The sequence below is a fragment of the Odocoileus virginianus genome, chromosome 18 (assembly GCF_023699985.2).
Source record: "Odocoileus virginianus isolate 20LAN1187 ecotype Illinois chromosome 18, Ovbor_1.2, whole genome shotgun sequence".
Classification (NCBI taxonomy): domain Eukaryota; kingdom Metazoa; phylum Chordata; class Mammalia; order Artiodactyla; family Cervidae; genus Odocoileus; species Odocoileus virginianus.
In genome coordinates, this window is record NC_069691.1 from 2,905,937 (window position 1) to 2,929,500 (window position 23,564).

The following is a 23,564-nucleotide window of genomic DNA, read 5'->3' on the forward strand; positions in this document are numbered from 1 at the left end:
ATACTTTAAAACAGACAAACTCATAGGAAAAGATTAGATATGTGGTTACCAGAGGCAAAAGGTGAGGGGAGGGAGACTTAGATGAACGTAGACAGAACCAGACATGGAACAACAGACTGGATCCAAATTGGGAAAGGAGTACGTCAAGGCTGTATATTGTCACCCTGCGTATTTAACTTAAATGCAGAGTCAGTCAGTCAGTCAATGCAGAGTACATCATGCGAAATGCTGGGCTGTACAAAGCACAAGCTGGAATCAAGACAGCCGGGAGAAATACCAATAACCTCAGATATACAGAGAAATCACCCTTAGGGCAGAAAGTAAAGAGGAACTAAAGAGCCTCTTGATGAAAGTGAAAGAGGAGTGGAAAAGTTGGCTTAAAACTCGACATTCAAAAAACAAAGATCATGGCAACTGGCCCCATCACTTCATGGTAAATAGATGGGGAAACAATGGAAACAGTGAGAGACTTTATTTTTTGGCTCCAAAATCACTGCAGATGGTGACTGCAGCCATGAAATTAAAAGACACTCGCTCCTTGGAAGAAAAGCTATGACCAACCACAGCATATTAAGCAGAGACATTACTTTGCCAACAAAAGTCCATCTAGTCAAAGCTATGGTTTTCCCAGTAGTCATGTATGGATGTGGGATTTGGACCATAAAGAAAGCTAAGTGCTGAAGAATTGATGCTTTTGAACTGTGGTGTTGGAGAAGACTCTTGAGAGTCTCTTGGACTGAGAGGAGATCCAACCAGTCAATCCTAAAGGAAATCAGTCCTTAATATTCATTGAAAGAACTGATGTGATGAAGTGACTCATTGGAAAAGACCCTGATGCTGGGAAGATTGAAGACAGGAGGAGAAGGGGACGATAGAGGATGAAATGGTTGCATGGCATCACCGACTCAATGGACATGAGTTTGAGCAAGCTCCGGGAGTTGGTGACAAATGGACAGGGAAGCCTGGCGTGCTGGCAGTCCATGGGGTGGCAAAGAGTTGGACATGACTGAGTGACTGAACTGAACTGAACTGAGTCAAAAGATAACAAACTTCTAGTTATAACATAGTGATGTAATGTACAACATGATAAATATGATTATGAGAGTTATATATGGAAGTTATTAAGAGACTAAATCCCAAGAGCTCTTAGCACAAAGAAGAAATTTTTTTTCAATTTCTTCAAGATGATAGATGTTCACTAAACTTACTGTGGTAGTTATTTCATGATGCATGTAAATCAAATCATTGTGCTGTACACCTTAAACTTATATAGGGCTACATGTCAAGTCTATCTCAAAAAAACTAGAAGAAAGAAATTGGAATGCATTGTCATAATTTTATAGAAATTTAAGACATTTGAAGAGAAATGAAAAAGAAGACTATTTAGAACTTCACTATCTACTAACATGAAGGAATGAGGACAAAGAATATCATGAGAAATTTGGTAATTTTGGAAGGAAAAACATTACTAATTTGAATACACAGAAATAAGAGGATCAACAGGAAAGGCTGGGAATCAGGAAGGGGGCGACAAATTAAAATAAACACTATCAGGGCAGGGACTTGGTCTTGTTGACTACTGTGTCTCTGTGTTTAGAAAGATCAGTACAACAGTAGATACTTGATGAATGAATACGACTTCATTTATTTTCAAATTTCTATTTTTTAAACAACTATTTTTTGAACAGATAATACAAGCCCATGGAGAAAATGAAAAAGACAAAATTGTATATACTGAAAAGTCAGTCTCTTGCCTATTCTTTGTATCCCAGTCACCTTCCCTGGAGGTAATCACTTATTACCAACTTCTTATTTATTCTTCCAGAGATATTTTATATAAGAACAAGCATTTATACATGCTGACTCAAAAAGCATGTGCACTTAAAATTTTGATATGCTTGACCAAACTGCCCTCCACAGAGGAGGTACCAATCTTTGCCCCAATCCTCTCTTGTATGGGAGTACCTATTTCCCTATATTTCATTATCAAACTTTTTTATCTTTACCAATCTGGTAGATGGAAAATGGCACACAACTGTAGTTTTAATTTATATTTCTCTTAATCTGAGAGGGGTTAAGCATTGTGGTAGATTGGCTAGAGTTCATTCATCAAATTCATTTAATTTTCTTCCTGGGCACACATCTAGACTACATTTCCCAGCCTCCCTGGAAGAGTTGGCCAAATGAATAAGTTCTAGACAATGGAATGTGGCTAGAAGTAGAGATGAATTTCAACTTGGCCTATAAAAGCTTTTCAGGAGCAACCTCCATCATCTCCCTTCTCTTATTTGCCTGACAGAGGAGGACTAGGGGCTGTAGGAGCTGGCTGAGTTGCGAGATGGAAAGATCCTAAGTTTCTGAATCACCTGTGGAAGGCCAACTGCTGATCACCCAAATGGACTGTATTTGAACTTCCACTATGAATATTTGGGTGTTTGTATACAGTAGCTAGAGTTACTCCCCCAACTAATAAAAGCATCTTTTTAAGTGTTTAAGAAGCATTTGTATTTCTTTTCCTATGTTTATGTCCTTGGTCCATTTCCCACTGGTTATAGATCTTTGCCTATTTTTATTAATATATTAAGTTGTTCATCTTTTTCATATTGACTTGTAGGGATTCTTTATATTATCAGAGATTGTACTGAAACCCCTTTCTCTTAAGATTTCTCTTAATTTGTCATTTGTTACCATGCAGAAAAACTTCATTTTCATGTAGCTGTATTTTTCAAACTGTTCTTTTATATTGATTTTGTATCATACCCAGCCAGGCCTTCCCATTTTTGAGATTTGTGGTTTTACTATAAAAGCAAGTCAATCTTATTCAGAAAGGTTACCAAATAGAAGGAAGCAAACAGATAAACAGATACCAAAACAACTCTCAATTCTACATCCCGACACAACTCTATTATCCTTTTGACTTATTTCTTTATCATGTTTTCTTATGCATAACATCCTATCTTCTTTGCAGAACAACTCTTTGGGCTTAGTTTTCATGATGTAAACTTTGCTAGACAGGGACAAGCTCTCTTTGCTAAAAGAGAATTTAAATTTGTTAAAATAAATTTAACACAAGAGAAAATTTTTCCTTCCCTCCCTTCATACTGCACCAAGGTTCTTGGGATGGAGAAGCAATTGCTTATTCTCCACAAAAGCTTCAAAAGGCAAGGACTGTGGTGCTGGGACGTGTCTTACTCAGCTCTCTGAGGCAGTCAGTGAAAACTTCAATTCCAGAAGCTTGAAACCTAAGAGAATCAGCAGTACCCTTAACCTGCGACCACCACAAGCAGAAATCCATCACTAAGGTGACATCAACTGCACTCTGAGCTCCTGAGGAAACCACAGAGAGAGGAGTCCCTAAACAAATAACTTCATAAAATACTGAAAGTGCACTTCCAGAGATTTCTCATGTTCGATCCCTGCAGTGGAGGCAGGTTTTAAGTAGACTATTTTCTATTACCACCAGGCATCAGTAGCTAATAAGAAGAATGCATCCATTTCTCTTGTCTTAGCTGCTGCTTCTCCTTGCCTCACACTTCGTTTCTGTCTTACAGAACTGGTCTAGCTTCTGGCATACACCATGCTCTCTCAGCTGCCACGAGATTTGCTCTGGTTACTCTCTCTGCCTTCATGAACACCACTTTTCCTCTACCGTAAACCTTGCTGGCAGTCTCCTCGTTTTCCCAGGTAACTACCACATGCCCTAGAGACTTTCCTAGGTTCTTCTAGGCTGTGTCAACTGCTTGACCTCTGGGCCCCCAGTCACAGCATATTACCAAGCAGCTTTACCTGGATCTTTCCCTCGAGACTCTAACTTCTCAGGGGAGAGAGCATCTTAATTCATCTTTGTATTTTTACTGTCTGGTATAGAGTAAGTGGCGACCTTCAGTTGAAAAAGACAAGGAGGCATTTGACTTACCTTTGGTTTTTTGGGCAGGGATTAGGAGTACATGGATCCTTTGAGATGCATGATCCAAACTCAAACTGATGGTCCTGGAGGCCCACACAGCGAGCAATGCAGGCGCTGGGGTAAGTGCGTCCATTCTGCCCACAAACGGGTACAAACTGATCTGCACAGTTGCAGGGCAGACCTGGAGGGGGAGAGCACCTCAGCGATTGCTCTTGTATGGCCCCTTCCTCTGTTTCCTAACTAAGGTCAAACCACTGACAAGCAGCCAGAGGTCTCAGGTTAAAACAGAATTTAATATTAGGTCGGGGGTGGGGGTGGGGGGAGGGGAGGGGCTGTATGGGGGTGGGGGGAAGAAATCCTCCCATCTCAGTGTTTTTAAAGGTGGCAAGGTTCTGAAAAGCCATTTGTCTGCACAACAACTTTTCTTTGTTCCATTTATTGCCTGCTAACTGAGGGCTTCCAGATCTTGATCCCAGGGATAGAGATCCTTACAAACTAAACTACGGGTAGGAAAGGTAAAGAATGTTTCTCCCAATCTGATATATAAAATCTGGAATTTAGAGGTTTGATTCTGGTTTAGGGGATTTCCAGAATGTTCAAGGATAATACCAAAATACAAGACAAAGGATGAAGGTTGTAAATGCCTCACATAGATTCTTTCCACCTCCTTAGGGAGGGGGAAGAACAAGACGTTAGTAACTTGGGAAGTTATTGTAACTTAAAACTTAAGAATTTTTATGAGCATCTCCTTCTGAGTCCTGTGTAGACTGGGGCCCTATCTGAGTCCTCCCAAATGTGTATACTTTGTGGCCAGTCAAATCTCCTTAGAGTCTTCTAGCTAAATAGTCTTTTTTTTTTTTGTCTGTGCCGCATGCCTTATGGGATTTTAGTTCCCCTACCAGGGATAGAACCCAGGCCCTCGACAGTGAAAGTGTGGAGTACTAACCACTGGACTACCAGGGAAATCCCATTAAACAGTCATTAATGTAACTCCCAGGACATGAGCGGCTACACACTACAGGGCAAAAGGGTCCTGCTAGTTGTAAACTTCAACTTCTAAACACACTGTGATGTAAGTAAATAAGTAAAAGTCTTCCTTGTAAATCTTTAGTTCATTTCTCATCCCACATCATTTCTTGGTTTCTCTAGGCAGAATGAAGTGTCCTCACCAGAGCGCAGCAGACAAAGGATAAAAATAAAGGACACAACAACAAGACAATAAAGCGGCAAACCCTGGTGCTCACTAGGGTGGATGGAGGACGGGCTGGAGCTGGTCCTGCCTCTGCCTCCCCATCAGTCTGCGCTCCCTTCTTGTTTCTGATCTCCCTTTTATTTCCAGTGTGCTGGAGATACAAGGTTGGTAAACCCTGTTCTGTTCTCTTCCTACCCTATTCCATGTAATACCAACTCAGAGTCAAGCTGCTGCTGCAGCAGCAAGAAATGGTTTAAGGGCAACTACCTAACTCCTTCTTGCCCAGAACCAGATTTGGGGAAAAAGTAGATACCAGTGAATACTGGCAACCATGCTGTTGCTGTGACAACTGGAGTTTCTTCTCAAGAAAACAGCATCTCATCTCACTAACCTTGTTGCTTACTGTGGCTGATGTGAGCGTAATGCCAGCAGCATAAAGCCTAGGGAAGTCAAGAAAGTAGTATTCTTGACTGACTGTTCATAAAAATTAATTTTCAAAATTACAATAATTTCCCAAGTTACTTCCCTGTTTTCCCCCCTCTCTAAGGAGATATGAATGGAAGGAATCTATGTAAGGTGTTTACAACCTCTGTCTTTGTCTTGCTATTGTTATCACCCTTCAACATTCCAGAAAACTCCCAGACTTGACATATCTAAATTATAGATTTTATATCTAGATTGGGAGAAATATTCTTTACTTTTTCTTCCAGTAGCTTTGTTTATAGGGTCCCTGCCTATATGAATCCAGTAAGCCAAGGTAGGACAAGGAAGAACATGGTTTAAAAAAAACAAACACAGAAGCAAATTTACAAAATACATGGACACTTTAGACTATAATGGTAGGGGTAAATGGGTATTTCAGCAGGTAGAAAAATTTCATTTAACTAAAACTATACCAATCACTGGCCCTGTTCTTTTCGACTTATGGAATTTCAAAAGGACCTTAAGAAACCACTTACTTTAATGCCTTCAATTTATAGAAGAGGAAGCAATCCAGAGAGCAAAGCACCCTGCTCTCAGGCTGTGTGCTTACTCTGCCGTGCACACTTGCAGCTGGCGAGAGGCCGCCTTCAAGGAGAACGGGTACAGGGGTGAGGACGGCTGCTAGCCGGCCACAGTTACCTGTGAAGGTGCGGCGGTCATCTTCTGAGCTGTGCTCACTGAGACACAAGCGGGTGGAACACACCAAATTGCCAGCAAAACAAGAACAGATATTGCAGTCGACATTAAAGGAAGTTCCGTGACCTGAGAAAAAGAGAAATAAAAAGCTGAGCTGTGTTATGAATTTATAAATAAATCACAAATTAAAAATTACATAGTTTAAAAAGTTTTAAAATAGAAATTCTTGAAAGATGACTTCTGAATATATAAACTAGGGAATTAAACTTGTAATATTGGTGTTTTCATATTGACCTCCCCCCATATCCCCTCCAAACCCCTAATATGCTCATCTCACTAGACTGCTCCAAATTCTCTCCTATCTTATCATGTAAAGCACGACTTCAATTCCTCATTCCAGGTTCTCTTGTACAGAAAAGGTATTTACTCAGTAAAAGTTTATGGAAAGAATGAGTTTATCTTCCAATGTTTTCTGTGATTCAAGGTACCTATGTTACATTTTAGCTAATTAGAATATGGACTAAGCAATGAATACCTGACTTGCTGGTCTAAGCAGAAATTTGCAAGCTCTTTTTAGTCAAAAGTACTCTTCTTAAAATAAGATCTCACACAGAAGAGTAGAACAAGAGGCATAGAAAAGCTAAACTACTCTAGTTGATGGGTAAGGGGATGGATGCAGAGGTAGCAGAATGAGCAGGTGGGGTGGGGAACACATTCTCAAAAGTGGTATTTTTTTTTCACAGTTTTTTAGGTTATATATTGATATGAAGAGTTACTAAGGGCTATAAGCAAAAGATGGTTTAAGGAAGCAATGAGAAAGCAAGACCCTCAGACTCTTAGAGAAGGTGATCAAACGGGGAGGCACTCTTAATGTGCTCTCTCCCAACCCCTAACCAACAGTGCAGTTCCCATCCCTTTGCTTTCCATGAGGTCAACCTCTGGGTTTTACTTCTGGGAAAGGGGCAAAGCAGAGACAGACTGTTGAGAAATGGGTGGGAAGGAGCAGACCTGTGTCCTTGCCTGTGGAGGGCAAGGGCGTTGTTGTTAAATAGGCCTAGGACTGAATTCTGCTTTGATCATTTACTAGTTGGGTGACCTTTCTAATCATCAGCTTCCTTACATAGTACCTGTATTAAACATCTGGGAGGATTTAATGAGATAACACAGGCCAAGACTTAGTATATAGTATTGGCACATAGTTAAGAGTTCAGTAAGTGTTAGTTACTATCAGCTGTTAGTAGTCCCTTTTGATTAGGCTTCTAAGAGAGTTCCTTAGAAGCCCTTGTGTTCCATAGAGTTTGAAAAATACTTCCCTAGAATATCTGATTTGTAGACTTTTAATCCCTGGTGAGGAAGCCATCCAATGTTCTCCCTACCAAGTTAATTCAACTAATCTTGTGTTAAAAACAAAATAAAACAAAAAAAAAAAAACAAATAAAAACAGTTCAAGACTCACTTTTTCTTTTTCCTCCAACAATACAAGACTTCTGAAGGTCTATACAGTGCATCTCTATACAGTTTTCTAAGAGTCCACTTTGCCCACATGAGCAAATTTTGTAACAACCAACTTCCCCTGAAGATGATGGCACCTGGATCAGTGTCCCTTGACGGACAATAAAATCAGATGCTTCTCCCAATTTGCAGCCTGTAGGGACAAAAACGAGCTGAGAGAGCTGGTACTGTTCCCTGATATTGTTCTGTGATATCAGATACACTTCACGTAAGTTTTGTAGATATTGTGTGGCCACTAAAGATTACGTAATAAAACTTTCACTAAACTAGGGAATTGCTTTGGTTCACTGGCCACAAACAAACAAAAATTCCATGTTCCATCTGTGAAGTGGTGGTGATTAAAGGACATATACCCCAAAGTTAGCGACAGTTCTTACAAAAAAGCTGTAAGAAAAGTAGTTCTTAAAAATTTTTAAGGCTTATCAAATATATTTTAAAATCACAGATGTTTAAAAAATGTAACATGGCAACTGAGAGTAATTTTAGAATAATTTGGTCAGAAAACTTTTAGAGATGGAATGAAGACACATCTTAAATTCAAAGAAAAGTGAATACTTGATTGGACTTAAGGAAAATCCATTTATTTTCACTTTTAACAAGATTTATTATGATGCTATAGCTGATATCAGTTCAGTGCAGTTCAGTCGCTCAGTCATGTCTGACTCTTTGCGACCCCATGAATCACAGCACACCAGGCCTCCCTGTCCATCACCAACTCCCGGAGTTTACCCAAATCATGTCCATTGAGTTGGTGATGCCATCCAGCCATCTCATCCTCTGTTGTCCCCTTCTCCTCCTGCCTCTAATCCCTCCCAGCATCAGGGTCTTTTCCAAAGAGTCAACTCTTCACATGAGGTGGCCAAAGTATTGGAGTTTCAGCTTCAGCATCAGTCCTTCCAATGAACACCCAGGACTGATCTCCTTTAGTATGGACTGGTTGGATCTCCGTGCAGTCCAAGGGACTCTCAAGTCTTCTCCAACACCACAGTTCAAAAGCATCAATTTTTCGGTGCTCAGCTTTCTTTACAGTCCAACTCTCACATCCATACGTGACCACTGGAAAAACCATAGCCTTGACTAGACGGACTTTTGTTGGCAAAGTAATGTCTCTGATTTTTAATATGACCAACCTAGGTTGGTCATAACTTTCCTTCCAAGAAGTAAGCGTCTTTTAATTTCATGGCTGCAATCACCAGCTGCAGTGATTTTGGAGCCCCAAAAAATAAAGTCTGACACTGTTTCCACTGTTTCCCCATCTATTTCCCATGAAGTGATGGGACCAGATGCCACGATCTTAGTTTTCTGAATGTTGAGTTTTAAGCCAACTTTTTCACTCTCACTTTCATCAAGAGGCTTTTTAGTTCTTCTTCACTTTCTGTCATAAGAGTGGTGTCATCTGCATATCTGAGGTTATTGATATTTCTCCTGGCAATCTTGATTCCAGCTTGTGCTTCATCCAGCATTTCTCATGATGTACTCTGCATATAAGTTAAATAAGCACAGTGACAATATACAGACTTGATGCATTCCTTTTCCTATTTGGAACCAGTCTGTTGTCCCATGTCCAGTTCTAACTGTTGCTTCCTGACCTGCATACAGATGTCTCAAGAGGCAGGTCAGGTGGTCTGGTATTCCCATCTCTTGAAGAATTTCCCACAGTTTATTGTGATCCACACAGTCAAAGGCTTTGGCATAGTCAATAAAGCAGAAATAGATGTTTTTCTGGAAATCTTGCTTTTTTGATGATCCAGCAAATGTTGGCAATTTGATCTCTGGTTCTTCTGCCTTTTCTAAAACCAGCTTGAACATCTGGAAGTTCATGGTTCATATATTGCTGAAGCCTGGCTTGGAGAATTTTGACCATTACTTTACTAGTGTGGGGGATGAGTGCAATTGTGTGGTAGTTCGAGCATTCTTTGGCATTGCCTTTCTTTGGGATTGGAATGAAAACTGATCTTTTCCAGTCCTGTGGCCACTGCTGAGTTTTTCAGATTTGCTGGCATATTGAGTGCAGCACTTCCACAGCACCATCTTTCAGGATTTGAAATAGCTCAACTGGAATTCCATCACCTCTACTAGCTTTGTTCATAGTGATGCTTCCTAAGGCCCACTTGACTTCACATTCCCCGATGTCTTGCTCTAGGTGAGTGATCACACCATCGTGATTATCTGGGTCATGAAGATCTTTTTTGTACAGTTCTTCTGTGTATTCTTGCCTCCTCTTCTTAATATCTTCTGCTTCTGTTAGGTCCATACCATTTCTGTCCTTTGTCGAGCCCACCTTGGCATGAAATGTTCCCTTGGTATCTCTCATTTCTTGAAGAGATCTCGTCTTTCCCATTCTGTTGTTTTCCTCTATTTCTTTGCACTGATTGCTGAGGAAGGCTTTCTTATCTCTCCTTACTATTCCTTGGAACTCTGCATTCAAATGGGAATATCTTTCCTTTTCTCCTTTGCTTTTCACTTCTCTTTTTTTCACAGCTATTTGTAAGGCCTCCTCAGAAAACCATTTTACCTTTTTGCATTTCTTTTCCATGGGGATGGTCTTGATCCCTGTCTCCTATACAATGTCATGAAGCTCCATCCATAGTTGATCAGGACCAGATCTAGTCCCTTAAATCTATTTCTCACTTCCACTGTATAGTCATAAGGGATTTGATTTAGGTCATACCTGAATGGTCTAGTGGTTTTCCCTACTTTCTTCAATTTAAGTCTGAATTTTGCAATAAGGAGTTCATGATCTGAGCCACAATCAGCTCCCAGTCTTGTTTTTGCTGACTGTATAGAGTTTCTCCATCTTTGGCTGCAAAGAATATAATCAATCTGATTTCGGTGTTGACCGTCTGGTGATGTCCCTGTGTAGAGTCTTCTCTTGTGTTGGAAGAGGGTGTTTGCTATGACAAGTGTGTTCTCTTGGCAAAACTCTGTTAGCCTTTGCCCTGCTTCATTCCTTACTCCAAGGCCAAATTTGCCTGTTACTCCAGGTGTTTCTTGACTTCCTACTTTTGCATTCCAGTTCCCTATAATGAAAAGGACATCTTTTTTGGGTGTTAGTTCTAAAAGGTCTTGTAGGTCTTCATAGAACCGTTCAACTTCAGCTTCTTCAGCGTTACTGGTTGGGGCATAGGCTTGGATTACCGTGATATTGAATGGCTTGCCTTGGAAACAAACAGAGATCATTCTGTCGTTTTTGAGATTGCATCCAAGCACTGCATTTTGGACTCTTTTGTTGACCATGATGGCTCCTCCATTTTTTCTAAGTATCACACAAATATTATAAAGGGCCCTTTGAGATATGCTCATTTAATATTTTGTTCCTTTTTACTTCACATGTTTAAAAATGTTGATTCTAACATGACAAAGAAATATTTTCAATTGGAAAATAGGTAAAAGAAAGCACACATATTCTAAAGGGGCCCACACAGAGATAAAGATCATAAATATTCTATGGGATAAAAATTTTTCAGCCTTAAAACATTTTGCATTCCAGCACAACATTAAACTTATGAAGATAATTACACATCCAATTGAGAACACTATTTCTCTATGTATTAAAGGAAAAGAAAAGAAAAAAAACATGACTAATGTGCAGTACATTTTCTCAAACATTACAACATAGAAGACCAAGTACAAAAAACTAGCCCAAGGTTCTTTTTTCCTTTGGTTGTCAAGAACCTTATGACTCATTATGAGACTCTGGTTTTGAAAGTGAAATAAGTTTACAATCTAAACGACTACTGAAAATTATTTTTTTGTCTTCCTGTGCTTACATAAATAATGCATGTTTATTTGAAAAACATAATTTAGAAAATAATCTCATTCTGAAGATAACTCCGATAAAGAAACAACAGCAGCACACACCCTTGCCCATCCCACACCCCACCCCGCCTCTTACCCTGAACACAAGAGTATGGAAGGCAGGGATCACCAGACGGACATCCTTTCCGGTTTACCTCACAGAGCTCGTTAGCAGGGCAAGGGTTTGGGTTACAAGGATGAGTCACCTCTTCAACAATGTTACCTAAAGAACTTGGCCCTGAGAAAACAAAAACAGATCGGTTTAAACACCCAAAAGAGTAGAAGAGGTCTGTAAATTGTCTGAATTAATGACATCTGGAAGTGATGGACAGCTAATGAGGTCTGTATAGTCAAAGCTATGGTTTTTCCAGTAGTCATGTATTGATGTGAGAGTTGGACCATGAAGAAGGCTGAGCACCAAAGAATTGATGCTTTCAAACTGTGGTGCTGGACGAGACTCTTGAGGGTCCATTGGTCAACAAGGAAATCCAATCAGTCAATCCTAAACGAAATCAACCCTGAATATTCATTGGAAGGACTGATGCTGAAGCTGAAGCTCTAATACTTTGGCCGCCTGAAATGAAGAGCTGACTCAACAGAAAAGACCCTGATGCTGCAGGGAAAGATTCAGGGCAGTAGCAGAAGGGGGTGGCAGAGGATGAGATGGTTGGTTTGGATCATCCACTCAATAAACATGAGTTTAAGCAAACTCTGGGAGATAGTTAAGGACAGGGAAGCCTGGCGTGCTGCAGTCCATGGGGTGGCAAAGAACTGGACACAACTGAGGGACTGAACAACAACATGAGGTCTGATTCCTGATCAACTGTGCATTTAGCATAAACAAACATTCATTTATTTGTTTATTTATTGGGTGCCTATGATAATGCCTGGCAAGGTTCTAGGTTCTGGAGATACAGAAGTGAACAAAAAAGACAAATCTCTATAGAGTTTACATTGTGGTCAGGAAATAGATAATAAATAGACTCTGCATGTGTGTGTGTATGAATGTAAGTAAAAAGTCAGATAACTATAAGCAGTATAAAGGGATGGAACGTAACGTATATTTTGAATAAGGTGGTCAAATAGATGCTTATGTCTAAGAGGGATAATTTAGCATGTTCACCATAAATAATGATAATTTATTATGGTAAGATGGACCATATACCATGATCATATTGGTTAACTTATTAAATAATGACCAAGGAAAAATCTCACTTAATATACAGTCATATATCTGTGGGGGGTTGATTCCAACACTCCCATGGATATCAAATTCTGAGAATGTTCAAGTCCTTTATATAAAATGGTGTAGAATTTGCATATAATGTAAGCACACTCTCCTGCATACTTTAAATTTTAGATTATTTATAATACCTAATACAATGTAAATATGATGCAAATAGTTATAAATAAAATGTAAATGCTATGTAAGTAGTTTCCAGGTATACAACATTCAAATTTTGCTTTTTGGAATTTTCTGGAGTTTTTTTTCCTGAATATTTTCAATTTGCAAATGCAGAACCTATGGACATGGAAGGCAAACTCTGTGTGACATTTTAAGAGTACTGAAATGTAAACAAAAGCATTTCTTTAAGTTTCCTCCCACTGAAATAGTCTCCGTCTACACATATATTTGACTACACTGTTGGCATTCAGGATTATGAATACACTCATTTTGCTTACTGGATTTTAGGCCAGACTCAGACTCTAAGGCTAACAGAGTATAGGACTTATGGAATTTATCTCATCCAGCCCTATCATTTTATAAATAGGGAAGCTGAGGCTCACAGAAGTCATCTTCTTAAAATCACAGAGGCCTATGATTCTAGTGAGTCTAATGCTCTCTTTTCTACACTTGTCACTAAGGTTAAGGGACACGGTCTGTTTGTCTTGATTAAAATATAGTGGATGCTGTGAGCTGCAAACGTAGTGCCCACTCTGTTCTTTTTACTTCCTACCAGGCTGGCAATGGGCCCACAGATAAGAAATCTTTCCCAGCTTCCCGTACAATGAGGGGTGGTTTTCCCATGAGGCAGCTAGAATTAAAACAGTCATGTTGTGATGGTAAAGTACATGAAGTAACCCTGATGATGGAAGCCAAGCACTAAGAACAGTGGAGAAAGAAAAGGGAACCGGGATTGCACTGTAACAGCCCTAGACTGTTTATTTCTGGGCTTTCTTTTGCTTCCATCTGTTCTATTATTTGCAGCTGAACTTAATCCTATCTTAACACAGGGAAATAAAGCTATTTTGAGCCAGCTCACAGCACTAAGCCCCTCAGTGGTAGCCTAAACACTTCTCTTAACCATATGTACTTAGTCTCTCAGTCATGTCTGACTCTGCGACCCCAGGGACTGTATAGCCCACCAGCCCACAGGGGTTCTCCAGGCAAGAATACTGGAGTGGGTTGCCAGGCCCTTCTCCAGATCGTCCCAACCCAGGGATCGAACCCAGGTCTCCAGCATTGCAGGTAGACTTTTTACTGAGCCACCAGAGAAGCCCCTTAACTATATAGTGTCTATGAATTTTATTCCCTGGTTTCCACCACACAGTCACCTTCTGCTAGGAAGCTTAGCTCCAGAATCCCTCGAGGAGATAGAAATTTATTCTTCTAGTTCTAGGTAGGAGTATTTGGTACAGAGGAAAACTCCATTTTCAGGTACTAACCCAGACCATCATTCCTTACTCCCTATCTGGTGGGTAGGTCCAAGCCAATGCCTAGCTCAGCTTCCACTGATACTCAGATGACAAGAAGCTGAAGCTGAAGACTCCCTAGGGGAAATTCAACTTGATCAAATCATGGCAAGGAGACAGCAATGATAAAGACCTGGTTATTTGAGAATGCTGACACATGACTCATCACTAAAAATTTCTGATTGACAACAGTTCACTACCCACTCAGACTGATAATGATAGTTGCTTCTATGTACATATTTTAAGATGACAATTCTTTCCTGGGCTGAAAAGGGCAAGCAAATAAGATAAGAGTCCGCAGATGAGATATTATCATCAAACCACATGTTCTCAACAGATAGATGCTCATGAAAGCAGACATCAAGGGCAGAGATAGAAGGCAGAAGCCTTTAAATTAAAAAAAAATGTACTTACTGAGGTATGTATCCAAAGGTATGCAATTCTCCAGGTCATCTGTGGGTGACAGAAGCTCACAAATACTTTCAGCTGTGTGGTCTTCAGGGAATTTGTTCTGGTCCCCACATTTCTTGAGAATCTCTACACAATCTGATCTTGAAAAGGAAAATACATACAAATTTAGGATTTGAGGAACTTCCTCACTCCTCATGTTGCCTAGCCAATATCAATTCTGTTTCAGAAGCTTTTCAGAAAGTGAGTTTTACAACTCAACAATGTTTCACACTTTGTTAGGTGCATGATAAAAGAGAATAGGAGTGACAGCAGACCTTAGGTTGAAGAGTAAGTAATGTATTACACTATCAAAGCATCCCTAACTTTCTCTGACCTGAGATCAAAAGCCTTGCTCATATTTTACACTCATACCTACTGTCACTACTATCAATGTGGTTTTCCACTGTCATTGGAAGGAAATTAACCTAGGCTAGTCTGATGTGCTCTTTGTGAAATCATATTCCTTTCTCTCAGGGCCCATGCATGTTTGCTTCTTCCTTTCTTCTCCCCTCACCCCTTCGTGCCTTTCTCTTTTTAAATATCTGTTTATTATACAAGCAACTCCTCCAGCTCAACTCCAGAAAAATAAATGACCCAATCCAAAAATGGGCCAAAGAACTCAACAGACATTTCTCCAAGGAAGACATAAAGATGGCTAACAAACACATAAAAGATGCTCAACATCACTCATTATCAGAGAAATGCAAATCAAAACCACAATGAGGTACCATTATACGCCAGTCAGGATGGCTGCTATCCAAAAGTCTACAAGCAATAAATGCTGGAGAGGGTGTGGAGAAAAGGGAACCCTCTTACACTGTTGGTGGGAATGCAAATTAGTACAGCCACTATGGAAAACAGTGTGGAGATTTCTTAAAAAGCTGGAAATAGAACTGCCATATGACCCAGCAATCCCACTTCTGGGCATACACACCAAGGAAACCAGATCTGAAAGAGACACGTGCACCCCAATGTTCATTGCAGCACTGTTTATAATAGCCAGGACATGGAAGCAACCCAGATGCCCATCAGCAGACGAATGGATGAGGAAGCTGTGGTACATATACACCATGGAATATTACTCAGCCATTAAAAAGAATTCATTTGAATCAGTTCTAATGAGATGGATGAAACTGGAGCCCATTATACAGAGCGAAGTAAGCCAGAAAGATAGAGACCATTACAGTATACTAACACATATATATGGAATTTAGAAAGATGGTAACGATAACCCTATATGCAAAACAGAAAAAGAGACTCAGATGTATAGAACAGACTTGTGGACTCTGGGAGAAGGCGAGGGTGGGATGTTTCAAGAGAACAGCATTGAAACATGCATATTATCTAGGGTGAAACAGATCACCAGCCCAGGTTGGGTGCATGAGACAAGTGCTCGGGCCTGGGGCACTGGGAAGACCCAGAGGGATTGGGTGGAGAGGGAGGTGGGAGGGGGGACTGGGATGGGGAATACATGTAAATCCATGGCTAATTCATTTCAATGTATGACAAAAACTACTGTAATGATGTAAAGTAATTAGCCTCCAACTAATAAAAATAAATGGAAAAAATAAATAAATAAATAAATAAAAGACACAATAGGGAAAAAAAAAATATCTGTTTATATCAACATTAAAGTGTTTGGCCTGTAACAACTGGGAAATTCACTACTTTAAAATTTTCTGTCTTCAATAGAAATTTGACCACTCTATCAAGTTTCTGTGCTAAGAGTCTATAAATTTCCCACTGTTGCCTCTTGCCTTTCACACAGTAGTTATTTCTCAACTCTCCCCTACTCAGGCCACCCCCAAGTCATGTCAGAGAATGGATCTGGACCCTATTCAAGATTGAAATAATCTGCAATCAGTCATCAAGTGCCCAGAAACTTAGGGGCTGGATATTAACTTGGTTTTGGAAAAGGTTTTTGGCAAAAAATAGATGCTTGAAGAGAAGCTGACAGAGATTACTATGTAGTTAATGCTTCTGGTTTCACACACCACAGCAACTTTCATCTTTATTTTATCCAGATCCCCTCTTTTTATCTTCCTATTTACTTAAAATTTTTTTAATTTAATTTTTTAATTGACGTATAGTTGATTTATAATGCTGTGTTGGTTTCAGATGTACAACAAACTGGTTTAGTTATATATATATGTGTGTGTGTATATCTATATCTATATATATATACTCTTTTTCAGATTCTTCTCCCTTATAGGTTATTTCAAAATATTGAGTATAGTCCCCTGTGCTATACAATAGGTCCTTAAAACTTTATCCTACAATAGATCTTAATAAGTAAATCATTCAGAACTGTTTATTAGGAACAGAACTTATTGACTATATTTACTAAATCTTTCACTCATCAAACATTTCTGGAATATCTATTGCACTTTAGGATTATGCTCATTCCTGAAGAGGAGAAAAAGAAGAGAGAAAAGATAAGAAAAAAAGGTTCAAAGAAGAATGTTTATCCTCAAGGAGAGCAAAGCTAACAGGATATAAGACAAATACACAAATTAAAATAAACGAATAGAATTGTGCATCGAAGGTACTCACTGTTTCTTGAACTAAGTTCCATGAGAAAAGTACAAATGAAGGTCTATAGGAATTTGTAGTCTGGATAAACTACGTATCAGCTGGAGAGATCTGGGAAGATTCCACAGCAATGCCTGGAATTTAAGAGGGGCTAGAAGGACAGGCAGTGGGCGAGTGAAGATGCAGGTAGGAGGAAGAGTGTTTTAGGCAGAGAAGGGAAGTGGGAGCACATTTGACAAGAGGGGGTGGTGACTCGAAGGTGGGCTGTGGGTAGAGGTCACAGAGGCCCCAAACCAAAACTGGAGAGCCAGCACGATGAAAGACACTTACTTGCAAATAATACTGCCCCGTGATTTACTATGACAAGGCTTAATCTGCAGCGAACAAGCTATTGCTTTCCACATTTCTGGTTGGCACTTTTTAATGTCAAGAACAGGTATGTTGATAAACGGCATCTTTATGCTTCCTTTTTCCCACAGCTTCATGTCATTCATGGCTCCTTGATCTGACTGAGCATTGCAACTCCTGAAAAGTTCTGTTGGCCTGAAGAGAAAAAAGGCCAGAAGGAATCAAGAGGCAATTATTTTCTAGAAAGAAGCAATGTGTAAAATCTTGACATGCCAATATATCAGGAAAATTTTTTTTAAAGAAGAAAGTGCATACAACCCACCAAAGAATGTCAGCTTTGAATGTGTGAAGATTCAAAGTAGACATCAGCACTAAGACTCTGATTGAAATTTTTCTTCATAATACAGATTTTTGTGAGGCGGTTAAAAACCTCAAAACACTGTCGACTATCATCTCAGACCATACCATTTCTTTCATCTCATAAAATAAATAAGTTCAAGTTTTAAAAACTGAGGTATAATTTATAAAAATAAAATTTATAGATCTTATGGTTAGTTCAATTTGACAAACATATACATTCACATGGGCATATCCAAATCAATGAGGAACATTTCTATCCTGTTAAAAAGTTCCCTTGTGTCCCCATCTAGTCAATGCCCTTCCCTGCTACTGCACCCCAGAGGCCACCACCATTCATATTCAGATCACCAGAGATTAATTCTCAAATGGAATCACACTGTATGTAGTCTTCTGGGTCTAATATCTTGAGCTAAAGAATCTTGAGATTTACTCATGTTGTGCATATAAATTGCTTGCTCTTTTTATTGTTCAGTCATATTTTATTAATAAATGTATCACAATTTGTTTATCCCAGTCGTTCCCAAACTTTTTGATCTCAGGACCCATTTACACTTTTGAAACTACTGAGTTCTCAAAAAGCTTCTGTTTATGTAGACTATATATACCAATACCCCATCATCATATTATAAATCAAAATGGAGAGATTTTTAAACTACTTATTAATCCATTTAAAATGATAAACCCACTACACATTAACAAAAGGAAGAGAAGGGTAGGTCTGTTTCACAGTTTTGAAACTCTCTTTTAATGTTTGGCTTTATAGAAGACACATGCACTTTCATATCTGCCCCTGAATTCAATCTGTTGCTATATCACACCTTAAAGCAGCTGGAAAACCTCACTATTCACTCTTGTGAGTTAAAAAGGCAAATAATGTCTTAGTATTATTATAAAAATAGTTTTAATCTCATGGGGTTTTGGGAAAACAGAACACACTTTGAGAAATGCGGGTTTACTCATTCACCGGTTTAGCGACATTCAGGTTGCTTCTGGTTTTCATGTCTCTTTCCCCTGGCTGTGAATGGCACTGTTGGGTTATAACTTTCTAAGAAACTGTCAAACTGTTTTCCAAAGCAGTTATATCATCTTCTGCTCTCGCCAGCAAAGTATGAAAATTCTAGCTGATTTACATGCTTGTCAGGCTTTGTAGTTAGTCACTCAATTGTGTGTAGAGGTACATCACTGGTTTTAATTTGCATTTTGCTGATGACTAATTGCACTGAGCACCTTTTCATGCACTTATTGACCATTTTGATATCTTCATTTGTGAAGCATCTTTCCAGCCTTTTGACTTTTTTTTAAAGTTGTCTTTTTACTATTGAGTTGTAAGAACTCTTTATATATTCTGGACGTTCTTTGTCAGATACACGTATTACAAATATTTTCTGTCAGCTTGTGGTTTGCCTTTTCATTTTTTTCTCAATGGTATCTTTCAATGAACAAATTTTTTTAACTTTAAAAATTTATTTGAGATACTATATTATTGGGATTTAATTTATATACAATATAATGTGAAGATCTTAAGAGTTCAGTAAGTTTGGAAAATTTTATTCATCCATATAATCAAACCTCCAAATAAACTATAGAACATTTCTATCACTCCATGAAGCTCCCTCATGCATTCCTCCAGGCACTCTCCCCTCCTGCCAGGGGCGAGGGGAGACTCTGATCCTAACCCGCAATGATTACTTTTTTCTCTCCTTGGACTCATAATGTGGATGTGTTTTGGGTCGGGCTTCTTTCACTCAACATAAGGATCATCTGTGTTTTGGGGTTTATCAGTAGTTTGCTTTTTTTTCTCTCCTGCTGCTGCTAAGTCGCTTCAATCGTGTCTGACTCTGTGCGACCCCATAGATGGCAGCCCACCAGGCTCCGCCGTCCCTGGGATTCCCCAGGCTAGGTACTAGCTATTCTGTTGTTTAAATACCACAATATGTTCTTTCATTCTCTTCTTGATAGATGTTTTATTTATCTGCTCCCGCTCCTCATTTTGGAGTTCTTATGAATAAGGCTGCTATGTAAGCCTTTTGGGGGAACATATATTTTCATGTCTCTTGGGTAAATGCTTCAGAATGAAATTGCTAGGGCACAGATTTAACTTTTTAAGAAATTGCAAGAAAACTTTCCAAAGTACTTAAACACATCTTATACTCCCAGTAGCAAATTATGAAAATTCCATTTCATGCACATGCTTGGCAGTCTTCTGATTTTAGCTATTTGGTATCAGGAAGCATCTCATTGGGGTTTTAATTTGCATTTTTGCATGACTAATAGTAATGAACTTCTTCTATACTAAGTGTTTGTTTTGATGTCCTTTTTGATGTAGTGTCCTTGGAAGTTTTTTTGCCTATTTTTCAATTTGGCTGTTTGACTTTTACTATGCCGTTATAGGAATTATTTATATATCCTGGATATAATACCTTTGTCAAATGCACCTGTGTGTGATTTTGTGTGTGTATGTGTGCATGTGTGATGTAGGAAGTATTTTTTCTCAGACTGTGGCCTATCTTTTCAAATTTTAAATCGTGTCTTTTAGGTAACAAAAATGTTTGCTGTTGAACTCCAGTTCATTATTTTTTTTCTATTATAATTAATATATTGTGTCCTGTCTACAAAATCTTTGTCTATATCATGGTTGTCAAGAGATTCTCCTATTTTTTTTTTCTAGAATCTTTTATTTTTAGGTTTTGTTTTTATTTCTATGACCCATCTTGAATTAATGTTTATGGTGCAAGATAGAGGTTAAGGTCCTTTTCTGTTTTCACACGGATATTCAATTGTTTCTGCATTATTTGTGGAAAAGATGTTACTTTTGCACTGAGTTGCTTTGCTTTGTTGAAAATCAAGTTTCAGTACTGTGTGGGTCTACTCTTGCTTTTCTACTTTGTCATTGATCTGTTTGTCTCAACTTATGCCAACATCATACTGATTTAATTTCTATTGCTTTATGATAAATCTTGAAATCATGTATTATAAGGTCTCCAAATTTAGTCTTTAAAAATACTGTTTTAGGTATTCTAGGTTCTTTGTATTTTCATATGAATTTTAGAATTAGACTGCCACTTTCTATTTTAAAAAGTCATTTGGGACTTTGATTGAAATTGCACTGACTACAGTTCAGATTGGTTTCAGGAGAATTAATATCTTAACAATATTAAGATGTTCTAATCTATAACATAGTACTTCTCTCCATGTATTTTCTGTCTTTAATTTCTTTTTGCAAAGTTTTCTGGTTTCTAGTGTAGAGTTATTATACATCTTTTGTTGAATTTATCTCTAAGTATTTCATATTTTTTATGCAGTTGTATAATTTTATAAATTTAATTTTCTAATTTTTTGTTGCTAATAAACAGAAATACAATTTGCTTTTTTATGTTAACCTTGTACCCTATGACTCTGTCTAATTCAAGGATTTAAGGGGAGTTTGTATGCAAATTTTATGTCATCTCCTTTTGCGGTTCCCTCCTTTCTGGGATTTTCTGTCTCCACATCCAGCTACTCTGGCAGCCCCAAACTCTGATCTCTTAACTCCTCAGTCCAATACTGCTGCTTTTTGCTTGAAATCTATATGCCGTGCCAGGGGACTAAGACTGCCTATGAAGGAAAAGCTGGATAAAAGCGGCCCTCACTCAGTGTGGTCTCTGTCTTTCATGAGATGTAGTTCTTCCTGCTTTAGGTCACTCTCAAAGGCCTCCAAAACAATTGTGTTTTTGTACGTTGTAGAGCTAATAATTGGTATTTTTTAATATAAAAAATGTTTAATTATATCAGTTTCCTATCAACACACAAGTCACTGAAGGCTGTTTATACTGGCCATTTCCATTGGTTGGCAGGAGGCTCTTTCACTAAAGGATCCCATGGTTTCCACTGAACCATTTTTCTTGTCAGGCTTAGTTCCTTTTCAGCTTGAAGAATCAACTTTTCTATTTGGCCACCCTGAAGTTGCTCTCCTAGATTTTAAACATCTGGTTCCGCTTTAACCGGGCTTCCCTGGTGGTTCAGATGGTAAAGCCTCTGCCTACTATGTGGGAGACCTGGGTTCGATCTCTGGGTCGGGAAGATCCCCTGGAGCAGGAAATGGCAACCCACTCCAGTATTCTTGCCTGGGAAATCCCATGGATGGAGGAGCCCGGTAGGCTACAGTCCATGGTGTCGCAAAGAGTCGGACACGACTGAGCGACTTCACTTCACTTCCGCTTTAACCATACTCAGCTTCTCATTGGTAATCTGTTCTGTATACTTTCTATATGCTGCATGCTTTAGGGATCTGTCCAAGAACATCAAGAATCCTTGTATACAATATTTTTAGCCTCTCATATGGAGTCTTACATACAGCTAATCCCACAAGGTCAGTGGTCTTCAGCAAGCCCGTCATGATAGCCATAATTGGTATTGACAGGAGTGTTAGTCTGATACAAACTGCTCCAACATTACCACAAGTTAGTAATATGTCCAAATTTAACTTTAAACATTTGATAGATTTCAAATTTGCTCAACCTCTAAGCCAGGTCCTTATTGGCTAATATTAGTTGTAAAGATATCTCAATTTTCTTTCTTAAAATAATAATCTGAAGACTTTTAAGAGGATGGAACTAGCTTGAGGTAAACTCCCCAAGGTGTGTTAGCTTGAGGTAAACATCCTATGTGTTTACCTCAAGGGACTAAGGTAACAGACCTCAAAGGTGTGTTAGCTGAGGTAAACATCCTATGAGCTTCCTCCTGACTCTCTTCATTTCTGCCCTCCGATCTCTGGGCTGTGCCTCACAAACAACCGGCCGCCTCTTCTTCAGGAACTCCCTCTCTGGCTTCTCTGGCACGGCACCCCTCGGCTTCTGAGGCCGCTGTCCTGGTGTCTTCACTCCTTCTTCAGCCACTGATTCAGCTCTTGGCTCTTATTTTTCTTACCATAATGGATATCTCACGAAAACACCTAGTCAACTGCTTCTGTAAAGAAAGCTTTTGTATGACACAGGGGACTCACAGTGTGAACTCCAGCCAATCTGAAGGTCCTTCACAGCAAGTTCTCATAAGAGGGTATTTGGATGAGCAAATTGTTCACACTGCTTTATTCTGCAATGAATTATTTTTTCACTGGTGGTGCAGAGGAAGGGAGAGGGGAAGAATGGGAGACTGAAGGTAGAGGGACTCTGAATTCTAGAAGTTTGAAGCATCTTCAGATTAGAAGTGGCTTTGTTATAGTGCTTCCTTTCCCAGTGGTGATTTACCAGATAGAATATAGCCTTTAAAGATGAAATGATAAAGATATACTACTTCCCTTTAACTTAGCAGGAACAAAAGCAGAGTTCTTAAGGAACTCCTGCTAAGGAACACTTTAGCAGAGTTCCTGCTAAAATGACATTTTTTCACTTATTTAAACATAAGACAATTAATGATAAAATACTTCCATTCCCTGTGGAGTAATCTGCTCTCACCTGTTGTTAAAATTAGTGCAGTAGGTGAGGTTTCTACAGCCCAACTGGCAAGGTTCCCGGACATCAGCTAAACAGGTCAACATGGACACTTCCACTGGATTATATTCACAAAAGCGATCAAACTCTTGCCAACTCTGTGTATTGCCCCAGCTCATGCTATACAGTTTAGTACACAGTTCTCTGAAACAAAAGCACAATACAGAAACATACAGGTGAGCCA

At 39.0% G+C, this 23,564-nt stretch overlaps 1 protein-coding gene and 1 pseudogene across 3 annotated transcripts in view; both read right to left on the bottom strand.

Annotated features, from left to right (window-relative positions):
• RECK (reversion inducing cysteine rich protein with kazal motifs) overlaps positions 1-23,564 on the bottom strand; it is a 79,535-nt gene that overhangs the window by 9,387 nt on the left and 46,584 nt on the right. For all 3 annotated transcript variants that reach the window (XM_070480271.1, XM_070480272.1, XM_070480273.1), the window contains 7 exons: positions 23,345-23,524; positions 17,535-17,747; positions 14,637-14,773; positions 11,626-11,766; positions 7,675-7,863; positions 6,222-6,344; positions 3,917-4,088 (listed from right to left, as the gene is read on the bottom strand). In XM_070480271.1, the coding sequence (XP_070336372.1) occupies positions 3,917-4,088; positions 6,222-6,344; positions 7,675-7,863; positions 11,626-11,766; positions 14,637-14,773; positions 17,535-17,747; positions 23,345-23,524 (1,155 nt within the window). The remainder of the gene's footprint in view (positions 1-3,916; positions 4,089-6,221; positions 6,345-7,674; positions 7,864-11,625; positions 11,767-14,636; positions 14,774-17,534; positions 17,748-23,344; positions 23,525-23,564) is intronic.
• Positions 19,737-22,564, bottom strand: LOC110127849 (NADH dehydrogenase [ubiquinone] 1 alpha subcomplex subunit 5-like; annotated as a pseudogene).